This window comes from Myotis davidii, unplaced genomic scaffold (assembly GCF_000327345.1).
Source record: "Myotis davidii unplaced genomic scaffold, ASM32734v1 scaffold456, whole genome shotgun sequence".
Classification (NCBI taxonomy): Eukaryota; Metazoa; Chordata; class Mammalia; order Chiroptera; family Vespertilionidae; genus Myotis; species Myotis davidii.
The window spans coordinates 81,040-103,239 of NW_006287375.1; the positions used below are offsets into that span (position 1 = coordinate 81,040).

Below are 22,200 nucleotides of genomic sequence, written 5' to 3' on the forward strand. Positions count from 1 at the left end.
GAGAACATTAGGATCGTCAAAGAGGGACAATTATTGAGGGAACTAGATTAATGAGGTGTCATCACAACTTAGCCAGATCTGCGGCTGACCTTTCTCATGGAGAACGGGCTTGATAAATGTAGTTCATTACCAAGTTCTGACATGAAAATAGGATCCCGCTCTGGGCTCCTCAGCAGGCTGATCAATATTTTATCTGCCAAAGCAGGCCTGGTCTGGCAGCAGGAGGAGCCCCGCACACGCGTGCTGGCAGGAAGCCCAAGGCCAGTGCCAGGGGCTGGCCGGGCCGGCCCTGCCATGTGGAGGGCACCCAGGCTGCAGGCAGGGGATGCTCGTCAGTGTCAGGCTGACCAGGACGTGCACCTCCCTCCGTGAGAGGCCCCCTGGGGAGAATGTCCACGAGCAGTGGGAAGGGAGGGAGGAAATGTTCTGTTCTTCCATGAACACTGAGATAATGGCCACCTGTGCCAGGTGGTGGATGATGGGGACAGACAGGTGAGTCACCCAGAGAAGCCTCAGGCCTGGCTGACCATTGGACTTGGCAAAGTCCTCTTACCTTTCCTCTGATGCAGCGATTTTCAACCAGGTGCCTCCAAGGGCACATGGGGCGCTGCAAACATTTCTAAAACATGCAATGCCTGACTAGTTTAGTCAGGGGCACTGACCTCTTTTTCCTTAGATTGTCAAATAAATTTTAAAAAATGACAAGAACCGACACAACAATAGCTATCCACTGTGAATGAATCAAAATTATACCTATTTTTTTTGTCAGACTAGCAAAAGATATCTTTTTGATGCGCCACCGAATTTTAGTGATTCGTTTATGTGTGCCATGAGATGACAAGGGTTGAGCATTGCTACTTTAATGTCATGACTCTGTAAGGTGGTGAGGGGCTATTTTTGTCCCCATTTTAAGGTGGAAAATGGAGGCGGGAAGGGCAAGGGCTCCTGCAAGCCCTGCTGCCTGGTATGTTGTTCCCTGTGCCACCTTCTCCCCACACTCTCTCATCCTGCAGGTCTCATCCTGAATGCCCTCCCTCATCAGCTCCCCCTCCAGGCGCCCTGGGTGCTCAGACCACAGGCCCACTGTCTGCCTCCAATGTGCCACCCAGCCTCTGGCACAGAGCTTATAAGTTAGTGCTGGATGGGAGGAGCAGGGCAGGGTGGGCTCTCGCAGGGGGACACCGGATACCACCCTGTCCCCCAGGCTGATGTCTAGACATGTGCCTACCCTCCTGGCCAGGAGGCCTGTGCTGGGCCATGGCCAGGGTGGAGGAGCAAAAGCCTGTAATTCACAGTGAACGGCAGGAAGGTGATAGAAGGGGCGGGGCCTGGGGGGGTTGCTGCAGCCCTCTCCACAGGACCCACCTGCCAGTGTGGAGATGCAGCCTAGTGGAGACCCCTGGCCCCGGGCCACAGGCAGCTCAGAGGAGCTCTATGCTCCACCAAGGTCTGTGAGGAAGGGTAGAGGTTGTGGGGGACCAGCGAGAAGGAGACATCTCTGCCCAGCTGACCTGGGCCTTCAGGTGGCCCTGCCGGGGTGTGTCCTCAGGAGTCTGACTGTGCACTAGCATTTCCGAGTCAAGCCTCCCGTTGACCCATAGACCCCATGTCCATCTGCTGTGCACAGTGTCCTCGCAGCACTGGGCATGAATGCTGATCCCAGGAAAGCCTGACCCTTGAGACAGGTCCCCACAGACCCCCACACAGAGACGCCCTCACCTCCTATACCAAAGCTTCTGTCTCAGCTCCCGTACTGCCTCCGACTTCTGGGTCATTTACCAGAACTGGATTTCACCCTGTGGAGGGCAAGGGGGCAAAATTTATCACTCTCCTTCACCAAAACTGGCCTTTATCCGGGCCTGGGAAGAAGGGAAACCCCAGCAGGCTGCCACATCCTCCCCTGGGCGGTTTATAGCAGGACAAGGCCACTGTTTCCAACACTGTGCAGCCATACAGACTTGAGGACCAGGTTTGTGGACTGGTGGCCCCAAGCACTCCCCGGCATGGGTGCCCAACAGGCCAAAGAGGGCACCAGCATGGTAGGGGAATGGGAGAGCCAGACCTGTCAGAGCCTGGAGCTCCTGGAGAACAAATAGATTTGATTACATTGAACACAGCAATTGATTTTTTTTCTAAATAAACATGCAGGAGGAAATGGTAACAGGCATCTGTTTCTGACAAGAATCAATTGACCTCCAATTGGAAGAAAATCTAGAAACACAAACAAGCACAAGAGAAAGTGGTTGGGCCGCCCAGGCTTGTCCAGGGAGAGCGGGAGGGAGAGCAACAGACTCCCCGTCCGCCCTTCCCCCATCAATAGCTTCCTTGTTTGTTGCTCTTCAGCAAATGTGGTCCTACTGACGATAAGGAGAGAATCACTACCGTTCGGTGAGCCCTCGCTCTGTGCCAAGCCGTGCTAACCCCTCTGTGTGCATCTTATCAATCCTCATAACAGCCCCTGTGGGAGGCAGCTGCGTGGGAAGGGTGTCCTCCCACTTCCCAGATGAAATCACCGAGGCGCCTGGTCCAAGGTGCAGGTTCTGGCAGCGGCAGGGCTGGGTCTGAAGCCCAGGGGACTCCAGTCGGCGCTCTCCAGCCCCGCGTTACAGTGACTGTCCCAACCCCCGATTCTCTAAACTGGCCTGGGAATTAGGGAAAGTGCATTCCCAGCAGCACACTGGCCTCCCACCTGGAGTGGACGTGAGGATCCCACCAGGACTCAGGAAGCCCTCCACCCCCAGGGAGGCGAGGAAGCGGGGCTGGAGGGCTCCCCTGCTCTGCTAACCCCCTGCAGCCTCCGGTGGCAGGCTGTGCCTCCTGTGGTGTTTCTCCCAGCAGCCGGCCAGCCACCAGGAAGATGGCCAGTGTTAGGTCGCAGTGCGTCCCAGGCCTCACCTGCCAAAACGCCGCCTTGTCCTGATGCTGTGCCGCAGGCAGGCCTGTGGTACAGGCCAGAGCAGGGGCTGCGTGCTCCGGGCTTAATTTCGTAAAGCTTCCTTTTGTTTCTTGGTTGTAGACGTGCGTACACATGTTTGTTTTGAAGTAATCCAGCTCTGGGAGTGTACCTAATTAACTTAAGCAGGGCTTCTTAGTCCTGTTAACTAAAACTCCCGGGTCTATGAAGCCAAGTATTCAAAAGCAGCCTTTAAGGTGGGATTAAGGCAAAGACGAGCTATTACAAAGTGAAATGGGGGCCAGCTTCCCTGAAGCCACTGCGGGGCTGCCGCTGTGAATTCCCCTGGACAAGCTCCCCCCGGACCATCTGGCAATTGTTCTATGTCTGGCACACAGTAGGTGCTCAGTAAAGCTCTGTGGGATGGACGGCAGGCTCCATCCAGCATTTGCATCATGTGCAGCGTGTATCCAGTACTCAGGGGATAGCTATGGGGTGGGTTGGTGGGCAGGCAGCCAAGCAGATCCATCTACTCCAGTGTCCCCTCTCCCCCGCCCCTCCCTGCCCTACATGCGGGAAATGCCCAGAACGGATGGGTGAAGGTCCTCCCAAGCCCTGGGGAGGAGTCTCACTGCAATAACCCCCTCTCCTCCTCCAGGCAAGCCGTGCACCATGGCCAACTACGCCCGCCTGAAGAATGTCCTTCTGGCACTGCAGACCCGCCTGCAGCCACTCCCGGAAGGGGCCAGCCGCCCCCGAGACCCTGCCTCCCAGAAGCGCCTCCTGGTGGAATCTCTGTTTAAGGACTTGGATGCAGATGGCGACGGCCACCTCAGCAGCTCTGAACTGGCTCAGGTGAGTACGGCGTCCAGTGAAAATAAAATTAAGGAGGAATCGGGTTTTCCACGGAGCATGTCCATGAAGAGAACCAGGAGGTCACGTGCGGAGAGTCGTTTGTAACTGTCTCTGTGCTGGGACGCCTGGGGGCCTCCTGCAGGAGACCCTTCTCCAGGGAGCGGAGAGCGTGCGCTCAGGGCCTCTCAGAACCTCTGGCAAACAAACGCGCCGTGTCTTCTTCCCACCAGCCACCTTCAGCCAATATTTACAAACAAGCTTTGAAGCACTCGCAGCTAGCTGGCAAAACACACGCTTCACCGGGACTGGTCTCTGATGTTGTCATTAGGAAATAAATCTTCTCTTCCGTGAGTCTTACTTTCCTCGGCGGGAAGGCGACAGGAAGCAGGCTCGGTCTCACCACACACCCCAGGGGCTGCAACCCGGGCGTCCCCCGGTCCTCCCCCCTAGGGTCTCGCTGTTCTTTAGTACCCAGATATCAACAGCCCAAGCCCCAGCCTGATTGCTGGCACAAAGCCCTGTGTCCACCCCTAAGCACTGCTCTTCCTTTGAGAAAACACTTGCATCAGGCCCTGCGTTTGCCTCCCTCCCCAAACCCAGCGCATGTGTCCGTCTGTCCAGCTACAAGGAAGTGCGAGGGCAATTAGCATCTGTGGCAGCGAGACGTGAGGAGGGAGCAACCGGGCGCAGTCATCGCCAGCTGTAGGGAGGACCTTCCTGGCCGGTGGCAGGAAGGCAGGCTGGGTGGGGGCTCTTGAGCCACATCAGGCAGGTGCAAAGGTTTGCGAGGAAGGCAAGGTCGGCCTCCCCAAGCAGGGTGGTGGGCAAGGGAAGCTCACCCACAGAGACCGAGTGCCCACCAGAGGACAGGTAAGTCCCTGCCTTTGACGTCACTGTAAAGAAACCGTTCACATGATGTGGTGACCTTAGCAAAACAGCCCGGTCACCAGGAAGGACCGGGCTGGGGTGTGTGTGCCCTAACTCTTACCGAGCACCCTGTGTGCTAGGCCGTGAGCCAGGCCTTTCCCTGGATGTAACAAGCAGAAGAGGTCCTTGCTATGTCGTGTAGTAGCTAAGAACACATGGGATCTGCTTGGCTTCACGGTCACACTGCCTGCGTTCAAGTCCCGCCTCCAGCGTTCTCTAGCTGGTGGGTCTTGGGAGACACCTCGCCTCTCTGGGCCTCCATTTCTGGTCTGTGACCATCACAGGGCCATCGGGAGGGTTAAACAAGGAAGGCGTGACGTGCTGGGCACACGGCACATTCTCAGGAGGTGATAGGGGTCAGGATCGATGTCCTCATCATCATCTTGGTGACTGTTACTTCCTCCTAAACCTTTCAGCATCCTCTGCTGTGAGGCAGGCACTGCTGTTCCCACCACTTCGCAGAAACCAAGCAGCTCGCCTGGGTTTGTTCGCTGCTCACGACATGATGACACTAAGATGCACCCCAGGTGGGCTGGTGGGCGTGCACCTGCTCTCCTCACAGCACAGGGGTCTCCCAGGGGGAGCATGGCTCCCCCCAGGAAGTTCCACCCGGTCCTCTCAAGGCCTATGGGGCCAGCAAGTGCCCCCAAAACCTGAGTATGAACAGTCACCCAGAAGCCCTGCCAGGCAGAGTCCCCCTCCTGGGGCCTCCCGCTCCACCAGTCCAGAGCTCGCTTCCTGGGAGCACATGCAGACCCCACTCTTCTCCCCCACACCTGGACAGCACCCCCTTCATCAGCCATGCCAGCCAGCACTGCACCACCTTCCTCAGCAACAGGCCCCTCTGTGGCCAAGACCCCAGGGGGCAGGGCCAGCAACCCACAGATGACCCAAGCTGCGCTGGGAAAGCCCAGGTCCTGGTGGTGGCTCTCCCTGCAGGAGGAACCGCCTAGTGATTCCCAGGCCACAGGCTGTGCAGGCAGTGCCGGGGGCAAATGCTTGGTGTGGCCTGGACAGAGGCTGCTGTGGCCCTTGGCCCCCCAGCCCACATGGCTCCCAGGTGCCTAAGTAAACAGGACCTTCCTGGTCATGTTGCTCTAACCTGGCAGAGGCATTCCCCGAGGCACCTGGAGCCATTAACAAGCATGGTAATTGGGTTAATGTATTTAACGTCCATTTCATAAATCTGCCAGGCAGAGCCCAGCTAACGGGAGCCTTGCCTTGACACTGACTCAAAGGTGTGGGGGGAAAAACATGTAGGTCCTATGAAACGTTAATCCATTTCCAATGCAGAAATAGACAAAGGGAAATTTCCATCCCTGAAAGATTGCCTTCGGGCGTTATGGTTGATCTCCCTTTTATCGACCACTCCTACTTGCCCGGTGAAGGGTCATTTTTTTTTAACATTATCACATTAAATTGCTTTTCATATAGCAGACCAAGCTGAGACTGTTAAACAAAGAGAAAGTGCCTCTGTCCCCCTCTTCCCCGCCCCCTGGAATAAAATGAAATTCTTTCCTTCTTCTGAGGTTTCCTTCTGAGCATTTTTTCTGTAAGACACACCAGCGTCTGGCCACAGCCGAGCGAGGGTGCCGGAAGTCTCTACCTTTAGTCACCTTTGGCATGTGGCTGGTCATGCTGGGGAGGGCTCCGTGCCCTGCGGCTGGGCCACATCCAGAGAGGAGTTCGTAAAGGCCCACCCATGGCCCCTGCCAGGGTCCCAAGGACAGACATTCTGTCCCTGGCAGGGCCGGGCAGGCAGAGGCAGGGCTCAGGCTCGGTCAGTAGAATGGCAACCCTCCCTTTTGGGGGGCTGTGCTGTGGCTAGGGGGCACAGCCCTGAGATTGCAAGGGCTGGTGGGAATGGGGGGAGGAGGCGTTAATGACCTTCCAGCTGTCCACAGCTGGAAGCCAGGAGACCTCTGTTCAGCCTCTATTTATTTGCTGAATTTGTTTGATCAGGCCCCTTCTCTTCTCTGTTTCCCCATCAATAGCATGAAGGATAGATCAGGTGGCCTCAAGGATCCTTCTGACCTCTGGGGTCTGTCTGCCCAAATGGCGAGAAGACGCACCTGAACACTAATCCCGACTCTGCCCCACCGCTGTGTGACCTTAGGAAAGTCGCCCCCCCTCCCCTGTTCTGAGTCTGTTTTCTTATCTGTAAAATGGGAGGGTCAGGCAGGACAACACCAAAGAGCTTCGGATGCTCCCCGGGGCCCACCGAGCTGTTGCTGATTCCTCGCCCCAACTGGCCTGAGCCATGTCCCAGCAAAGCCCGTAGCTCTGAGCTCACTCCCGGCTCTGGCCTGTTCCCTTCCTCACCCACAGCACGTGCTGAAGGAGCAGGACCTGGAGGAGAGCTTCCTGGGATGTTCGCCGAGCGATCTCCTTCGATTTGATGACTACAACAGTGACGGCTGGCTGACCCTCCGAGAGTTCTACACGGCCTTCCGTAAGTCAGGCCCCAGCCGGCCGGCCGGCAGCCCCGCACCAAACCGTGTCAGGGCCTGGATCTGTCCTTGGTGTCTCCAGGGTTGGTTTCTCTCATGGATGAAAGCGGCTGGCTTTGCTTTGCACAAACCTGAGCTCGCAGAGGATAAAGGAGTGGGGTTGGGAGAGGGGGCGCTTGGTCTCTTCCTTTTGGATAAAGAGCCTCCTTGCCATCATCTGAGGAACACGGGCCTGTGATGTACGTGTGTCTGGGAGTGCAGCGCTGCCCACCTCGGGGGGAGACTGTGCCTGTAGTGGAGGGAGCAGACTTTCGGGCTCTCCCCGGGCTGTGGCCCCCAGGAGGAAGGTTCTGCAGGAGGGCTCTGGAGGCTGGGCCAGGCAGGAGAGGGAGGTAAAGGCGGTGCTGGAGTTGATTTTGGCCCCAAAGAGATGAAGCCCCTTTAGGTCAGACAGTATTCAGGCTCTGCTTAAGGCAGGTAGTATGTGCGCCCTGTGTGATGTGTCCTTGAACATGACCTTCAGGCTCTGGAATTTGAGAAATAGGGTGAGGCACTCCCAGGGTGCACTGAGCCTCTGAGCCACAGACCCTGCCACTCTGCCCCCCAATATCGGTGTTCCCTGTGGACGTCTCCTTTTGGCGGCTGTTGTTCCAAACACCCACACGGCCTGGGAAGCAGTCCTTGGCGAGAAGGGCTCTTGTGGAGGTGGGAGAGGTACGTGTGTGACTCTTCCCAGTAGGAAGTGTTCATGAACCTGATGCAGGGCTGCCTTTTCAGTTCACGGCATCCCTGTTGCCAAGGACCAAAGCCCACGCCCCAAGCACAGGGCTCTGCTTGCAATGCGGTGACTAGGTGTGGCTCCCCATCTTCCTCCTCCCTGCCCACACCTGCTCCAACAGTGATATCTGCTTATAGTAGTTCAGAATAAAGTGTGAATGACTGATAGGCTCACCCTGCTGTGGGGGGCGTTGGCTTTGTGGATCAAGGACCTTATTCCCTGAAATAAATCTCCACATTTTAGAACGTATGGAAGTATCAGCGGCTCCCTAGACCTAGTTCCTGAGAGCCCACTGTTAGATTTCCAGGAATTTTCAAGTCAAACAACTGGCAGCCTTTCATCATCCATGGTGGGAGTATTTGCACCAGAGAAACGACACAAATAGGAAGGGGGGGGTCTCTTTCCTCTGGAGAGCCCACTGTTAAGCATTGCCCTGCACATCACTCCTGACCCAGAGTCCAGCTCCTGCAATATCCTCTCCATCCACCTTCCGCAAACCGAGACCTCCTGGTGGTTCTAATCTCTGTGGAATCTGGACAAGAAAAGAGTGGGTTGGTCCAGGCGGATGACAGGGAGATGGCCCTCCACAGCAGGGAAGCAGCATCACGTGTTCCAGGACACTTCGGAGACAAACGGAGCTGTGAAGGAAGAGGTTGGTGCATTTGAAGAGCCAGGGGCCAAGGCTGGACTTCAAGACTTGGGGGTACATCAGGCGTCCCACAGCAGCACATTCAGCAGGGAACGGCACCGCTCAGGCGCCGTCTGGGACCACAGGACGGGACTCAGACTGCGGCCAAACAGGACGCTGCTGGTGTTATTCGCAAGGAGACAGAAGCATCCCTACTGCCCCCGATGGAAGGAAGGCTCCGGCCTCCCTCATGACGGTCCTGGCAGCCACGAGCTGCCGTGGAAAAGGGGGGCAGTCATCGCTCCCCCGCCAGCCCCGTGTCTCACAGAGAGCAGTATGGTGTCTGCTTCCTTTATTCCTGGGTGATTATCTGAAAAGCACAACGATCATCATTTTTAAAACAAATTAGATTCTGCTGTCATCTTGGACTTGTTTTGAGGCAGCCAAACCATTCATCACAGCCCAACCCAAATAATAGATATGCAATAAAATGTAAACTCACAGGCATTAAGGAAGCCACAGAATGAGTTAACCCGCCATAGAGGCCTGACATGCGGCCACTCGGCGCACGCGGGATCAATGGGTTTTCAAAGTCACGGGAACTCTAAGCTAAATTCCCAGAGCTCCGGGAATGGATTTATGGTTCAGTGGATGTTAAATAGGTAATTGAAGTGAGACGTATAGGTACCACTTATTACCCAGAAATCAACGGGCATTAAAGAAATCTCACTACAACTCAGAAAATAATAGCTCACACATGTCAGCAACTACATTTTGGGTTTAATTTTTAAAGGTTGACTTTAAAATTTTATTTTCTAGTGTCTATTTTGCCAGGGTCCTTTGGGTGGGTCCTGGTGTTTTCCCTGGAGAAGTGGGTTGTATTTACAAATGTGGAGGCTGGAGCCTCCTCCATCACATCTGCTTATGCAGCTGGCACAGCCGTTCATCAGAAGACGTGCTTGTCATTGTCTGCAGCTGCCGAGGGTGATGACGGGAATCTGGGGGCTCGTGGTTGCCCGTGCTCAGCCGAGCTGGTTGCTGGCAGGCTGTGCCATTCTCTGAGGAACAGGCGGCCCCTCCCCGGGGAGAAGAGCAGGGGACAGGTCCCTTAACCATGGAGTCAGTTCAGCCTCTTTCTAACTGTCAGATGGAGCTAAGGCTCCCAGTCACCCATCTCTGTACAGTGAAATATGAGGGTGGCCTCCCTCGCATCCTCCTTTATCACCCAAACAATCTGTTCAGGTTGGTTTTGGTTTTCCGAATCCCCGGCTGACCTGGGAACTAAGGGCACAGTGCCCTCCACCCTTCCTCCTGGCCCCACCCAGCAAGCAGCAGAACCAGCCGCTAGTCCCAGCTACAAGGGAGAGACCTAGGCCCCAGACTCACTGGTGAGCAGGATGTGCGCCAGCCCTGCCTGTGCATCGCAATAAATTAATCTAAAAGTTGCTCGTTTAAAAAGCTTTTCAATAATGCATGTTTCTGCGCTTTCCTGAATGCTTGGCCTGGGATCTTGGGAAAACCGTGTTGCTTAAATGAGGATTTTTTTTTCTCGCTTCAAATTCATTACAAGTTTCTTCTGCTTTTTAGAAAGATACTTGTTCTGTAATGAATCCTGTGAGAGCAATGTGTTGGATGCGAAGGAAGGGTTTGAGCAACTAGCAGTGTGGGAAGAAGGCCTCCAGTGTGAACGTTCTGGGATCACAGCTGCATAGTGTCCAGAGGAGCACCTGTGTCTGGGGGGCCATGGGGAGTTGGCTGTGTGGGCCACGCACTCTCCCTCCGCTCCAGGCAGGCAGGCAGGGAGGGAGACAGGGGTTTCATCTGATTATTGCAACACCTCAGTATCCAGGGCAACTCTGTGAAACAGATGAAATGTCAACCAGTGAATTACCAGCTGCTTTTCTGCATTGTTGCTGCAAAATGAAAGGAAGGAGCCATGTCATTCTCCCCTGGAATAAATCATGCCCGGCACTGGCCAGACACCAGGCCAGACACATCATCTCAGTCAGTCCTCACAGCCACCCGGGGATGAGCAGGGTGACAGCATACAATGGCCAGCGCCCCTCCCCCCGGCTCCTTATTCATGCAGGTAGTTCAGCCAGGGAGTTTGGATGGTCAGAGTACCGCCTCAGGCTCCCATTGGTTCCTAAGGGTGGAATAGTGAGTAGCTAGATTTCAAATACCATGGGATTTATCAAAAATTATGTCTGCATCCATTTGGCTCTTGAGTTTGGAGAACAAGTAACGCCTGCACCCCAGTGTCAGTGTGGGCTGAGGCGGGACCATTGGTGTGATCGCTCCCCTAATCCCAGAGGGACAAACCAGCGCTGCTCACACAGGACTTGCAGATCAAGTTGAGAATCCCCTGCCTTTGTTGCCTCATTTTCTCAAGGGCATACAACAGCTAAGTTGGAGTGGCCAAGGCGGGGGTTGAAGATTGGACGACAGAAGGTGCTGTGAGTCTCACCAACCCCTTCTAAGGACAGACATGGGGGTACTCTCTCCTCACCTCAAGCATAGAAAGAGGGGCTTCGAGGAGGCTCCATCACTTCAGTTACCAATGGGCTCGCCTAACCCCATGTGTCAGCTCTGTGTATTATGCTCCTATTTTACAGATGAAGAAACTGAAACTGAGGGAAATTAAGTAACTAACCCAAAGTCAACAGGTAGAAGTGGGACTGAATGCAAATGCCTGATTCTGGAAACTTCTCATACATTTAAGCACACTTTGCAACTCACCAGAATCCCCCAGTAACGAGGCTCTCACTGTCCCCACAGTTAGTCCCCTAAATGGCAAGTCCCGACTCAGCGGTCTCCTCCTCCAGGAAGTCTTCCTTAATCCCTCTTCCCTCTCCAAGCCCCACACGCCTTCCTCTGTGTGCCCACAGCCCTGAGTTTTTCTCTACACAGTAACAAGGCTGTGGCCTGATGGCTAGGGATGTAGACTAAGTCAGACCTGTTCGAACCCTTGTTCTGCCACTTACTAGCTGTGGGACCTTGGACAGTTCTTGACCAGAGGTTACGCTGGGTTTCAAGTTTCCCTTTTGTACAGTGGGCAGGATCACCACTGTGACTGAGCAGGGGCACGCTGCCCGCCAGGCATAGAAGCTTTTGCTAAGTCAACCCAAAGGGAGACAGGACATGAGGTTTAAATCTGCCTCCCGATCGAGGGTTTGGGGTGGAACTTAAAGGGCTGCAGCACCAGATCTTCCTAGACAAGGGACCTTTCTTCTGCAGGATCTCTGGAATTCGGGTTCCGCTGTGTCCCTGCCCTTTGGTTCCATGGTGGGAAGACACTTTGGTCTAGGCTCTCCTCTGCCCGTGCTATGGCTGCACGGCTTGCAGCTCTTTCTGTCGTCTCTGACAGGACAGGGCCCGTCGGAGCTGATCTGCGGTTACACCCCACATAGGGTCACTCAGGACTAAATGAGATAATACGCGTAAAGTGAGGAGGATGATACCTTGCGTGTGGTCGTGCTAAGTAATTATTGACCAGGTAGGTCAATGTTGGGGGTGGTGACAGTGATGAGGAAGCCCCTCCCTCCCAGCCCCGGTCACTCTGTGCCAGGCCCTTGCCCTCTTGTCCACATTAGTCCAGAGGCTCCATGAGGCAGAAGCCGTTTTGCTCACCATGTGCTCTTGCCTGGCATGGGTCTGGCACCCAGAAAGCCCTTGGTAAATGCTCACTCGGTGAGGGGATGGAATATCTGGAGAAACGCACTTGGCAAAAAGGGGCCCAAACACAATGTGCCTGTCACAGGGGCCCCAGAGGGGCCAGGGAAGAGGGAGCACCTTGTCGGGGTCCCACAGGCAGGACCCCGGTTGGGGAGACCAGCAACGCTGTACCAGGCCGATAAGGGCACCCCCATGGCTGCTGCACAGCCCAGACATCCCTGATCCACTGAATGAGCATTGGGGTGCAAGGTGCACCGCTGAGGCCCACATGGCCCTAATGCTTCCCGAATGAAGACAAAAGCTGCTTGTCCCATAAAGCTCCATTCCGCTCCCAGGGCCACTATTGCCGACTTGGCCCTCCTCAGGCTGTTCCTGTAGGTGGTTAAGCCACCTGCCTGCGGCTTGATTGCCTCCAACAACTGTGTGTGGAGATAAGGGCTCCTGCTGAGCCACCCCTCAGCCCTGTGGTGTCTGGGGCCCAAGGCCACATCCCCAAGGCTGCAGATTTTGGAGAGGCCAGGCTTGGCCAGCGGTCGGCTGGGCCGTCCCTGTGCTAATCTGTACACCTTGGAAAATAATTTATTAGCATAGAATGTGGGTTTGTACAGAAAATAACTTATTAGCATAGAATTTGTATATCTTCTAGCTCAGCACCTGAGAACCCAAAACACACCTGCACAGCCTCTGCTCGGCCCCATGGCTCCCTCCCTCCCACCTGAGGCCACATCACCAAGTGAGCTCGACACCCACAAAGGAAGGCACAGCACGGGGTCTGGGAGCCGCCCCCGCCACAGGCCTTGCTGCAAACTGCAGACCCTGCCAGCTCAAATCCCCTGAGCTGGGCCCAGCCGGGCAGGGAAGGACAGGAGGACAGGGTGGGGGGGGGTCGACCTCTGGAGCAAATCCACTGAGCACAGACCCAAGCTCCCTGACTCAGGTCAGTGCCAGAAATAGTCAAGGAAGCAGCACCATATTGAACCACTGTGGGAAGACTGGGCATGTCTGCCCTGATGCTGGTGGGGTCCGGTTCTCTGAAAGGGGGAGACCATCCAGGCAGGGGTGTAGGCTGTTCTCTCATTCAGCTACTGGGCTGTCCATTTAAGGGGCAGGCCAGCCAACCAGAACATTTTAGAGAAGCTTGGCCAGGGCAGGGAGGCCATGCCTGAGGAAAGATTTAGCAGCTGAGGCTGGGAGCTTAGGAAGAGGGGAGCATCAGATCAGCAAACCCTCACAGAGGCCACTCTGTGGACTGCAGCCGTGAGCAAGACAGCAGGCCCCACTCGCACAGAGGTTGCATTCAGTCAGGGAGGTGGTTGGGAAAAAGGAAAGCAATCAAGTAATCCAAGTAGGAGGTGGGACAGAGGACACCGGTGCAGTGTTGGCAGGGAAGACCTGCTTTCCCGGTGGGTGGGTGGGGGCGGGGAGGTCAGAAAGGGGCATTTCAGATGAGGCCCGCACACCAGGTTGCAGGTAACCAGCCAAGGGCAAGGAGAAAGGTGGCTCAGACAGGTGGGGCAGCGGGGAGTCCTGAGGGGCAAAGGGCTTGGGTGAGTGAGGAGGCTGTCACAGGTGGGAATGGCTGATGCGTAGAGTCCCAGAGGGCAGAACTGGACCAAGAGGCCAGAAGGCAGGCAGAGCCTAGATCTGCGGAGTCCTCCCCGAGTCAGCTGCCCAGCCTGCGGGAGTTGCTGGGGAGTGGGGAGGCCCCATCGCTGCAGGTGCACCCAGCGCAGGCACGTGGCTGGAGGGGATACTGGGCATCAGCTGGAGAGCTGGACTTGGTCTTGGAAGCCTTTCAGTGCTGCCTGTCAGGACAGAAACGTGAGCAGAGCTGTTGTCTAAGGTCTCCTGTGCCTGGGCCCTCTCTGGCAGGCCTTGAGCTGAGGGCGTGCTGCCCCCCTCCCTACACTGTGCTGGAAAACCATTGGCAGCCCCTGGTGGGGGCTTGGAGGTGTTCATAAGTACCTCACCTCCATGGGAGCAGGGCTGGTGGAATGCCCCACCCCACACGCCGTGCATGTACAGGGCTCCAGGGTGGGGCAGTCTCATCACACTGGGGGGGTCAGTTCTGAGCCAGAACTGCTGCTCGCCAGCCGTCTGGCCCTCCACCACTTTCTTCTTCTTCTCGGAAGTTTCAAACCCTCTTTCCCATCTCGCATCTTCGCTCCTAACAGCTGTATTGTTGGGCCCAGCACTTCCTAGCCATTATCTGAAGCTGAGCCTTCAAGCACTTTCCATTTTTAAAGATCCCAGCTGGAAGCTGTCAATGGCCTCAGTGCAGAGCAATTGAATAGGAGAAAATGAACTAATTATAGGTTGTTATTGAAAATCTATTATATACAAATTGCAAAGAAAACTCATTAAAATATGATGCTTTGCTGATTTTTTTTAAAACCTCCTCTTGGAGGGAGAGACAGGGGCAGGGCGGCTGGGCACCTTGCTCCTCACTGTTCTCGGTGAGCACTCCCCGCGGGGCCACAGACCAGGGTCTGGGTCTGAGGCTCACGTGCCCCAGCGCCCAGTCTGACACTGTGCACCACGGAGAAACAGAATGGAAGAGAGAGATTTCTGATTGTTAGTAAATACTCAGAAATGGCTGCGGAGGAAACAAAGAATTTCATTGCAAAAATATAAAATGAGAACAATTTAAATGTCAGCTTTTATGAGGATAGCACCGTATTGTCCTCGTAAATCTCAGTGTTTTTTGTGAAGCTTTTGTGAGGACTTCAAAGGCCTTCAACAAGCAATTAAGGACTGAAGGTCACATTACCCATTCCAAGCCGGCTCCCTGGGAGAGGAGCATTGCGAAGGCTTGGGATGTGAACGGCCATGCCCTCCAGAGCCCAGATCTCCAAAGGGCTCCTCAGAAGCCAAGGCTGCCTCCTGGGAGTGTTTCTGAGCCTCCCCAAGCCTGTGTGACCCAGGAGTACCTGCAGCACAGATCACTGTCCTCTGCCTTGTGGTCTTCCCTTCCTCTCCAGCCACCTTTTCCAGCCTCTATGACCATGTCCCCCAGAGCCCCACCACTTTGCAGGTCCAGCTTTTGGGCTACACAGGAACAAGGTGCTAGGGAGTGGAGGATGTGGGAGGGCTCCATTCACACAAGCATGGCGACTTACTGGATGGACAACACGTGAGCCCCACCAGAGGCTGGCGGCACTCAGAAGTCCCGGCACCAGGGTGGCCCCTGGCAGGTGGTAGCTGGGAGCCAGGCTCTGGGGACAGACAGGACCTGGATAGGCAGAGGGAAGTGCCTTCTCCTGGGAAAGAAGAAAGGGCAGGGCACACCCAGGCTGCTGCAGACTGAAGCAGCATGTAGGGCAAGCTGGAGGCCCCAGACCACAGGCCGGCAACCCTGCTGAGGTTTCCTCTGCAGCAACAACACCTCCGGCTGGCTGGTCCTTCCCTTATCAGGACAGTTGCTCAGCAAATCTCCAGCCCCAAAGGCTGAGGGTGTCTCCCTGGCCCACAGCCCTGCCCCTCCCTGGGTTCTCCCTCTTGGCAGACAGGGGACTGAGGGCAAGGAAGATAGTAGGTGGTTGAAATATCAACAGAAGCCGTGGGACCAAGAGTGCCCGGACGAAGATAGCGGCAGAAGGGACAGGCAGTAACAAACCCAAGAGGCACAAACGGGCGAAGGAAAGAGGGCTGCCTCGGGGAGCAGGAAGGCTGGTACTGCCCAAGGCATTCTGTTGCAGCAGAAAGACAGGGAGCAAGAGCGAGAGAAGCCTAGAGTTGTATTACCTCAGCGTAGTATTCCATTGTGTAGCTGTACCACAGTTTTTTAATCCACTCATCTACCAATCAGAAAGGATATATGCACCCCTATGTTCATAGCAGCACAATTTACCATAGCTAAGATTTGGAAACAGTCTAAGTGCCCACCAGCAGAAGCTTTTTCAAAATAGGTGTAATTGTAGCCTTGTGTATAGTGGGTGCTTGATAAATGTTTGCTGAAAGTGTTGCTGATGAATGGATGTGGGGTTCTTGCCGTGTCACGGGAAAAGCATTTCTGGGGGCCCAGGAGGGAGGATGAGGCCTGGTGGCAATATGTATGTGTCATGCAGAATCAAAAGGATGCCCCTTCGACGTCCCATCTCCGTCGGTGCAGCCATGGAAAATCAGGGCCAGAAACAACCACAGTTTTTTAATCCACTCATCTACCAATCAGAAAGGATATATGCACCCCTATGTTCATAGCAGCACAATTTACCATAGCTAAGATTTGGAAACAGTCTAAGTGCCCATCAGCAGAAGCTTTTTCAAAATAGGTGTAATTGTAGCCTTGTGTATAGTGGGTGCTTGATAAATGTTTGCTGAAAGTGTTGCTGATGAATGGATGTGGGGTTCTTGCCGTGTCACGGGAAAAGCATTTCTGGGGGCCCAGGAGGGAGGATGAGGCCTTGTGGCAATATGTATGTGTCATGCAGAATCAAAAGGATGCCCCTTCGACGTCCCATCTCCGTCGGTGCAGCCATGGAAAATCAGGGCCAGAAACAGAGTCAATGTCCGGAGATCCCACGCCATATTAATGCTTAGTTCAGCCCAGCATCTGGTTAGCTTGGCTTGTGTCCCTCGCTGTAGTCCGTTGCTGTGCTGAGGTATCCAGGCTCCCACCTGGAGCCTGCGTGTGGGGTCCACATGGCCTTTGGCTATGGAGAGAGAAAGTGGGAACGCATGGGGGAGTGCGGGTCACCTGTAATTATGTACCGTATTCTCAGGCTTGGGAGGAACCAGAAGCTTTTTCCTTTTTTTTTACTTTTAATTTTTTTATTGACTAAGGTATTACATATGTGTCTTCATCTCCCCATTACCCCCCCACACTCATGCCCTCACCCCCGTATTGTCTGTGTCCATTGGTTAGGCCTATATGCTTACATACAAGTCCTTTGGTTGATCTCTCCCCCTTACCCTCACCCTCCGCTACCTTCCCTCTGAGGTTTGACGGTCTGATCGATCATTCTCTGTCTCTGGATCTATTTTTGTTCATCAGTTTATGTTGTTCATTATATTCCACAAATGAGTGAGATCATGTGATATTTGTCTTTCTCTGACTGGCTTATTTCACTTAGCATAATGCTCTCTAGTTCCACCCCATGCTGTTGCAAATGGTAAAAACTCCTTTTTTACCTCAGCATAGTATTGCATTGTGTAGATGTGCCAGAGTTTTTTAATCCACTCATCTACCAATCAGAAAGGATATATGCACCCCTATGTTCATAGCAGCACAATTCACCATAGCTAAGATTTGGAAACAGTCTAAGTGCCCACCAGCAGAAGCTTTTTCAAAATAACCAATCAGCTTCCCACACTTTCGTGGGCTTGCATTGGGGTCCACCCCCTGATACAGGCCTCTATGGTTAGGCACCTCCCCTCTGCCTTTTTCACATCTACTGCCCAAGTCCTTATCTCCCTCTGCTCCCGGACGACCCAGTACAATCCAGCACCAGAGTGGGGAAGGGGGGGCGTTAATCCCCTTGGAGGGACAATGCTGTGATTCGTTGGGGTGTGACAACAGGCCTTGCTTCCCAGCTGAATATGCTAACGATGTCTGCTTCCCTGCTCCCTTTCCCATCAATAATTAGCTAACTACAGCAACAAAAGGATTGAAGGCCATGATGGATTTTTTAAATTGCAGGAAAGAGAACAGATTTAGCGTGGTTGTAGTGGTTCCAGAGAAGATTAAGAACAGGGAGTCAGGGGCCTCTCTCTGGTAGTGGGGGGCCATCCTGTTGCCCACACGTGGCACCAGCCCAGGTTAGCGGCCACCATGGTTCCACGGGGGTGTTGGGCTAACTGGGCCACTGGTTGGCAGAGAGGTGTCTCCAGCCTGGACCACTCCCACCCATGCTTCTCTTCACACTTTGAGGTCCCGGTAGAACTTGCTTTTCGCCAAAAGCTGGTCTTCCACCGGATAGTGCAAAGCCACCCATAGGTCCGTTTAAACTATGGCGTCTGACAAGTCCATGCCAAGTGCCTCCCAGAAGCTCCCAGGCTAGACGCTGTGAGGAGGCCCAAGGCCAAGAGGTGGACTGGGATTCAAATGCCCTTTGCAGCCGGGCGGGAACGTGGGCGGTGCTCCCCACCGATGGAGAAGCACAGGTTCTGAGCCTGGGGAGGTGGCAGTAAGGCACTAACGGCCGTATGCTCTGAGCCTCCAGTTCCCATTTAGCTTGCACAGGATTTGGTAGGGTTCTGGGGACTACCCCCCCCCTACTTTTGCCCTGACTTGTGAGGGCTGCTGTCATCCTTGGGCCCAAAGGATCCAGGCTGGTACTGGGACAAACACAGGTAACTAGTTTCCTGAGCCATCGCAGAGGTATAAGCAGGACATCAGTCTCGCTCTCGGCGCAGACTCTCCAGTGAACCTGAGGCTTCTCCACCTGTGGGCTTGCGGGAGGAGCGTGGAGGGGTGGATAAGCTGAGAACCGCTCACTCGTTTGGCCACCACCACTAAGTGGCCTACTGTCATTTTCTTAAGAAGTGGGGTTACATGGCCCTGGTTTTTCATTTCAGGCTTCAGCCAGAATTCCAACCCTCCGGCATTGTCCCATCTGTGTCCCACTCACAGTGCCTGCGACCTGCCCACGGCAGGTGGGAGGCAGCCTGGTGTGCGAGCCGCCCCGGGCAGCCGGCGACTGAGCCCTGGAGAGCCAGCTTCTCCAGATGGCACAGGTGTTTGTCTTCACACAGGTGCTTCGGGCACAACTGTCAGGAGTGCCTCCCGATGCAGTTGAAACAGACCGGTGCGTCCTGCCTGTGTGGCCTCGGAGGTGCCCCTGAGCAGAACCCACATCTGAGCCTCACCCACCATCCCAGGACCCCAGGTTGGTCAGCAGGTGAAAGTGCTGAGCCCTGGAGGTAGGACATAGTCACTCACTCCACAGATACTTCCTACAGGCTCCGTTCCAGGCCAGAGATTCAGCAGGTTTCAAACAAAAAATCCTCACTCTCAGAGGACTTGCCTTCCTGTGAGGGGCGGGACAGGACGGGCAGTGGGCACGTGGCAGCAGAGTTTAAACCCGGTAGCCCCGGAAGGCCTCACTGAGATGGGGTACCTGAGTCAGGTGGTGAGGTGGGTGAGGGCACTAGCCATGAGGTCAGCTGGGGAAGACACCTCCCAGGCCTTCGGGTAAGAGCAGGCCTAGTGGCTGGGGTGCCATAGGAAGGAGGGTGCCAGAGGGCCTCGAAGGCCCGGGAAGCCAGCGTAAGGACATGTTTGCATGAAAGAAAATCTTTTGGAGGATTTCGCGTTGAGCAGTGACACGATCTGACTTTGTATTTTAAGAGTCGCTCTGGCTGCTGTTTTAAGAAAAAACTGTTGCTGTCGCAGGGCAAGGGCAGAAGCATGCAGTCAGTTAGGAGGCTGTGGCAATAATCCAGGTGCGAGATCATAGCGGCTGAGATGAAGGTGACAGGCACAACAGCGGTGAGGAGGACTCAGATTACAGATAGTCTGTTTTGAAGGTTTGTACCAAAGAGATTTGCTGATGGGTTGGCCGTGGTTGTGAGGAAAGAGATGAGTCCAGGATCACGGGGGTTTGGGGCATGAGGCCTGGAAGGGTGGAGTTGCCGTTAACTGCAAAGGAGACCAGGGGTGGAGTAGGTTTGGTGGGGAAGACCAGGAGTTAATCTGGGGGCACAATGAGTGTGAGGGGACTGTCAGTCGTCCGTCCGAGTGGCAGTGATGAATAGGTGGGTGGATTTAGAAGATGGAGTTCAGGGGAGAGGGCCGGCTGGAGGGGGAAATCTGGAAGTCCTTCGCCTATTGCCAGTGTTTAAAGCTGTGGGTGAGTGTAGATGGAGAAGCCTATCCAAGACTGAGCCCAAAGAGCCCCCAGTGTGAAGAGGGCGGGGAAATGGGGAGGAGCCAGCAACAGAGAATAAGAGGATTCATGAGGTGGGAGGGAAACGAGGCCAGTGTGATGTCCTGGGAGCCAACGAGTTGTGCCAAATGCAGCTGAGAGGTCAGTGAAGAGGAGGACAAAGAAGAGAGCCTTAGATTCATAATTTGGAGGTTTTTGGTAATCTTGACGGGCAGTGTCCGTGGAATGACATGGGGAGTGAAAAGCCTCGTGAGAATGGGTTTAAGAGTAAGAAAGTGGGTAGAGGAGAATTGGAGACACTGGGCACAGAGCACTTTGCTGAGGGATTTGAACAGAAGAGTCGGGCAACAGCTGGAGGGGTAGTGGTAGAGGTAGTGACAGCATGTGTGTGTGATGATGGGCATCACCAAGTGGAAAGGGGACAGCGATGCTGTGGAAGGAAGCGGTGATATGCCTAGAACTAGAGTCGGTAGGGCAGGTGGAATCCGGTGCCCAGGTGGAGGGTGTGCTGTGCAGAGTGGCTGGTAGATCCATATTAGTAGGAGAGAAGCCTGGGCGTGTGACCACAGGTACAGGTGGGTGGGGAGATGTGGTGGGAGCCAGGGTGGATGTGTGGTTTCTTAGTACATCAGGAAGCAAGGTCATGGCTGAGAGTGAGGATGGAAGGAGGTGTGAGGAGAGAGAAAGTCCGGAACAATTGTCTGGAAGAGTGGGAGGGCAACATATGGAGAGAAGGCAGTATGGGCCCCTGTGAGGCCCATAGTTATGAATTCAAAGGGACACCAGTCAGCAGGGCAGTGCGCTTCCCCAGCTACATTCAGCTACACAGACGCAGGCACGGAGCACACAGACAGGTTTAACCAGGGCTGGGGTCATGCCAGGAGGGGCAGGAAGTTGAGGGTGTGTGCAATGTATGATTCCAATGACATAAAGCCCGTGGATTAATGCTGGGTGAGAAGGAAATGACATCATGGAGAGAATGACACGATTAAATGGTTGGTCGGTAGATTGTGGGTCCCAGTGGAGTTGAAGAATTGTTGGCGTCTGGATATCAGAGAGGATAAATCAGAAGAGATGGGAAGTGGTCAGAGAGGAGGATGCCTGACGATAAAATTTTCCAGGATGCCGTTATTTGTGATGACAGTGTCTAGACTCCAGGATATAATCATGGGAGTGAGGACCCACAGGTGGAGAGTTGGCAGGGTAATGCACTGGATGTTTACATCATCCGGTGTTAACACAGGAGGAGCAGCCAAGAGGCTGCTGACAGCCAGAAGCTACAGTCATCAGAGATGGAGTGGGAGTGACCCATAATCAGTAGATGACTGCACCAAAGAAGGGTGGTACATGGAGCATGCCTGCGTGTTTCCTGTCTCCCTGGGAGCAGGTTCTTTGAGATGGATTCCTCTTTCTATCCCCATTTTATAGAATAGGAACGGAGGCACTAAAGCAGTGGTTCTCAACCTTCTGGTCCTTTAAATACAGTTCCTCATGTTGTGACCCAACCATAAAATTATTTTCGTTGCTACTTCATAACTGTAATGTTGCTACTGTTATGACTCGTAATGTAAATATCTGATATGCAGGATGGTCTAGGCGACCCCTGGGAAAGGGTCGTTCGACCGTCAAAGGGATCGCGACCCAGAGGTTGAGAACCGCTGCACTAAAGGGTCGGTAATGGTGGTAGAATGGAAACTCAAATCAAGGAGTCTGCCTCCAGTGTGGGCACCCTGCCAGCATGCTGTGTACCCTCAACATTTGCGAGTTGAGAATGAGAGATAGTTGGTCCTTGCCCCCAAGGAGTTGGTTTCCTACAGGAAATGAATGTATGTTCAAAGACGATGCAAAAAGGGCTGTGAGCCCTGACCAGTGTGGCTCAGTTGGTCGGAGCATCGGCCCTTACACCAAAAGGTTGCAGATTTGATTCCCAGTCAGGGCATGTACCTAGGGTGAGCCCAGGAGGCAGTGCATAGATGTTTCTCTCTCTCTTTTCTCCTCTCCCTCTCAAATCAGTAAGCATGTCCTCAGATGAGGATTTTCAAAAGGCTGTGAGATAGTTGACAAAAGACTGCCTTGGAAACAGGAGGTGTAAGACCTCCAATCAAAGAGATGCCAGAAGTCTTCAGAGAAGGATGGGTGGGGTTTCATAAGCAGATATGGTAGTAGGG

The 22,200-nt window shown here is 54.3% G+C and overlaps 1 protein-coding gene across 1 annotated transcript in view; it reads left to right on the forward strand.

Annotated features, from left to right (window-relative positions):
* The first annotated feature begins 2,003 nt into the window (after window positions 1-2,003).
* The window catches only part of FSTL4 (follistatin like 4), a 97,795-nt gene continuing 77,598 nt past the window's right edge, over window positions 2,004-22,200 (forward strand). Inside the window, exons 1-3 of the mRNA XM_006759172.2 lie at window positions 2,004-2,064; window positions 3,552-3,748; window positions 7,004-7,127. Of these exons, the coding sequence (XP_006759235.1) occupies window positions 2,004-2,064; window positions 3,552-3,748; window positions 7,004-7,127 (382 nt within the window). The remainder of the gene's footprint in view (window positions 2,065-3,551; window positions 3,749-7,003; window positions 7,128-22,200) is intronic.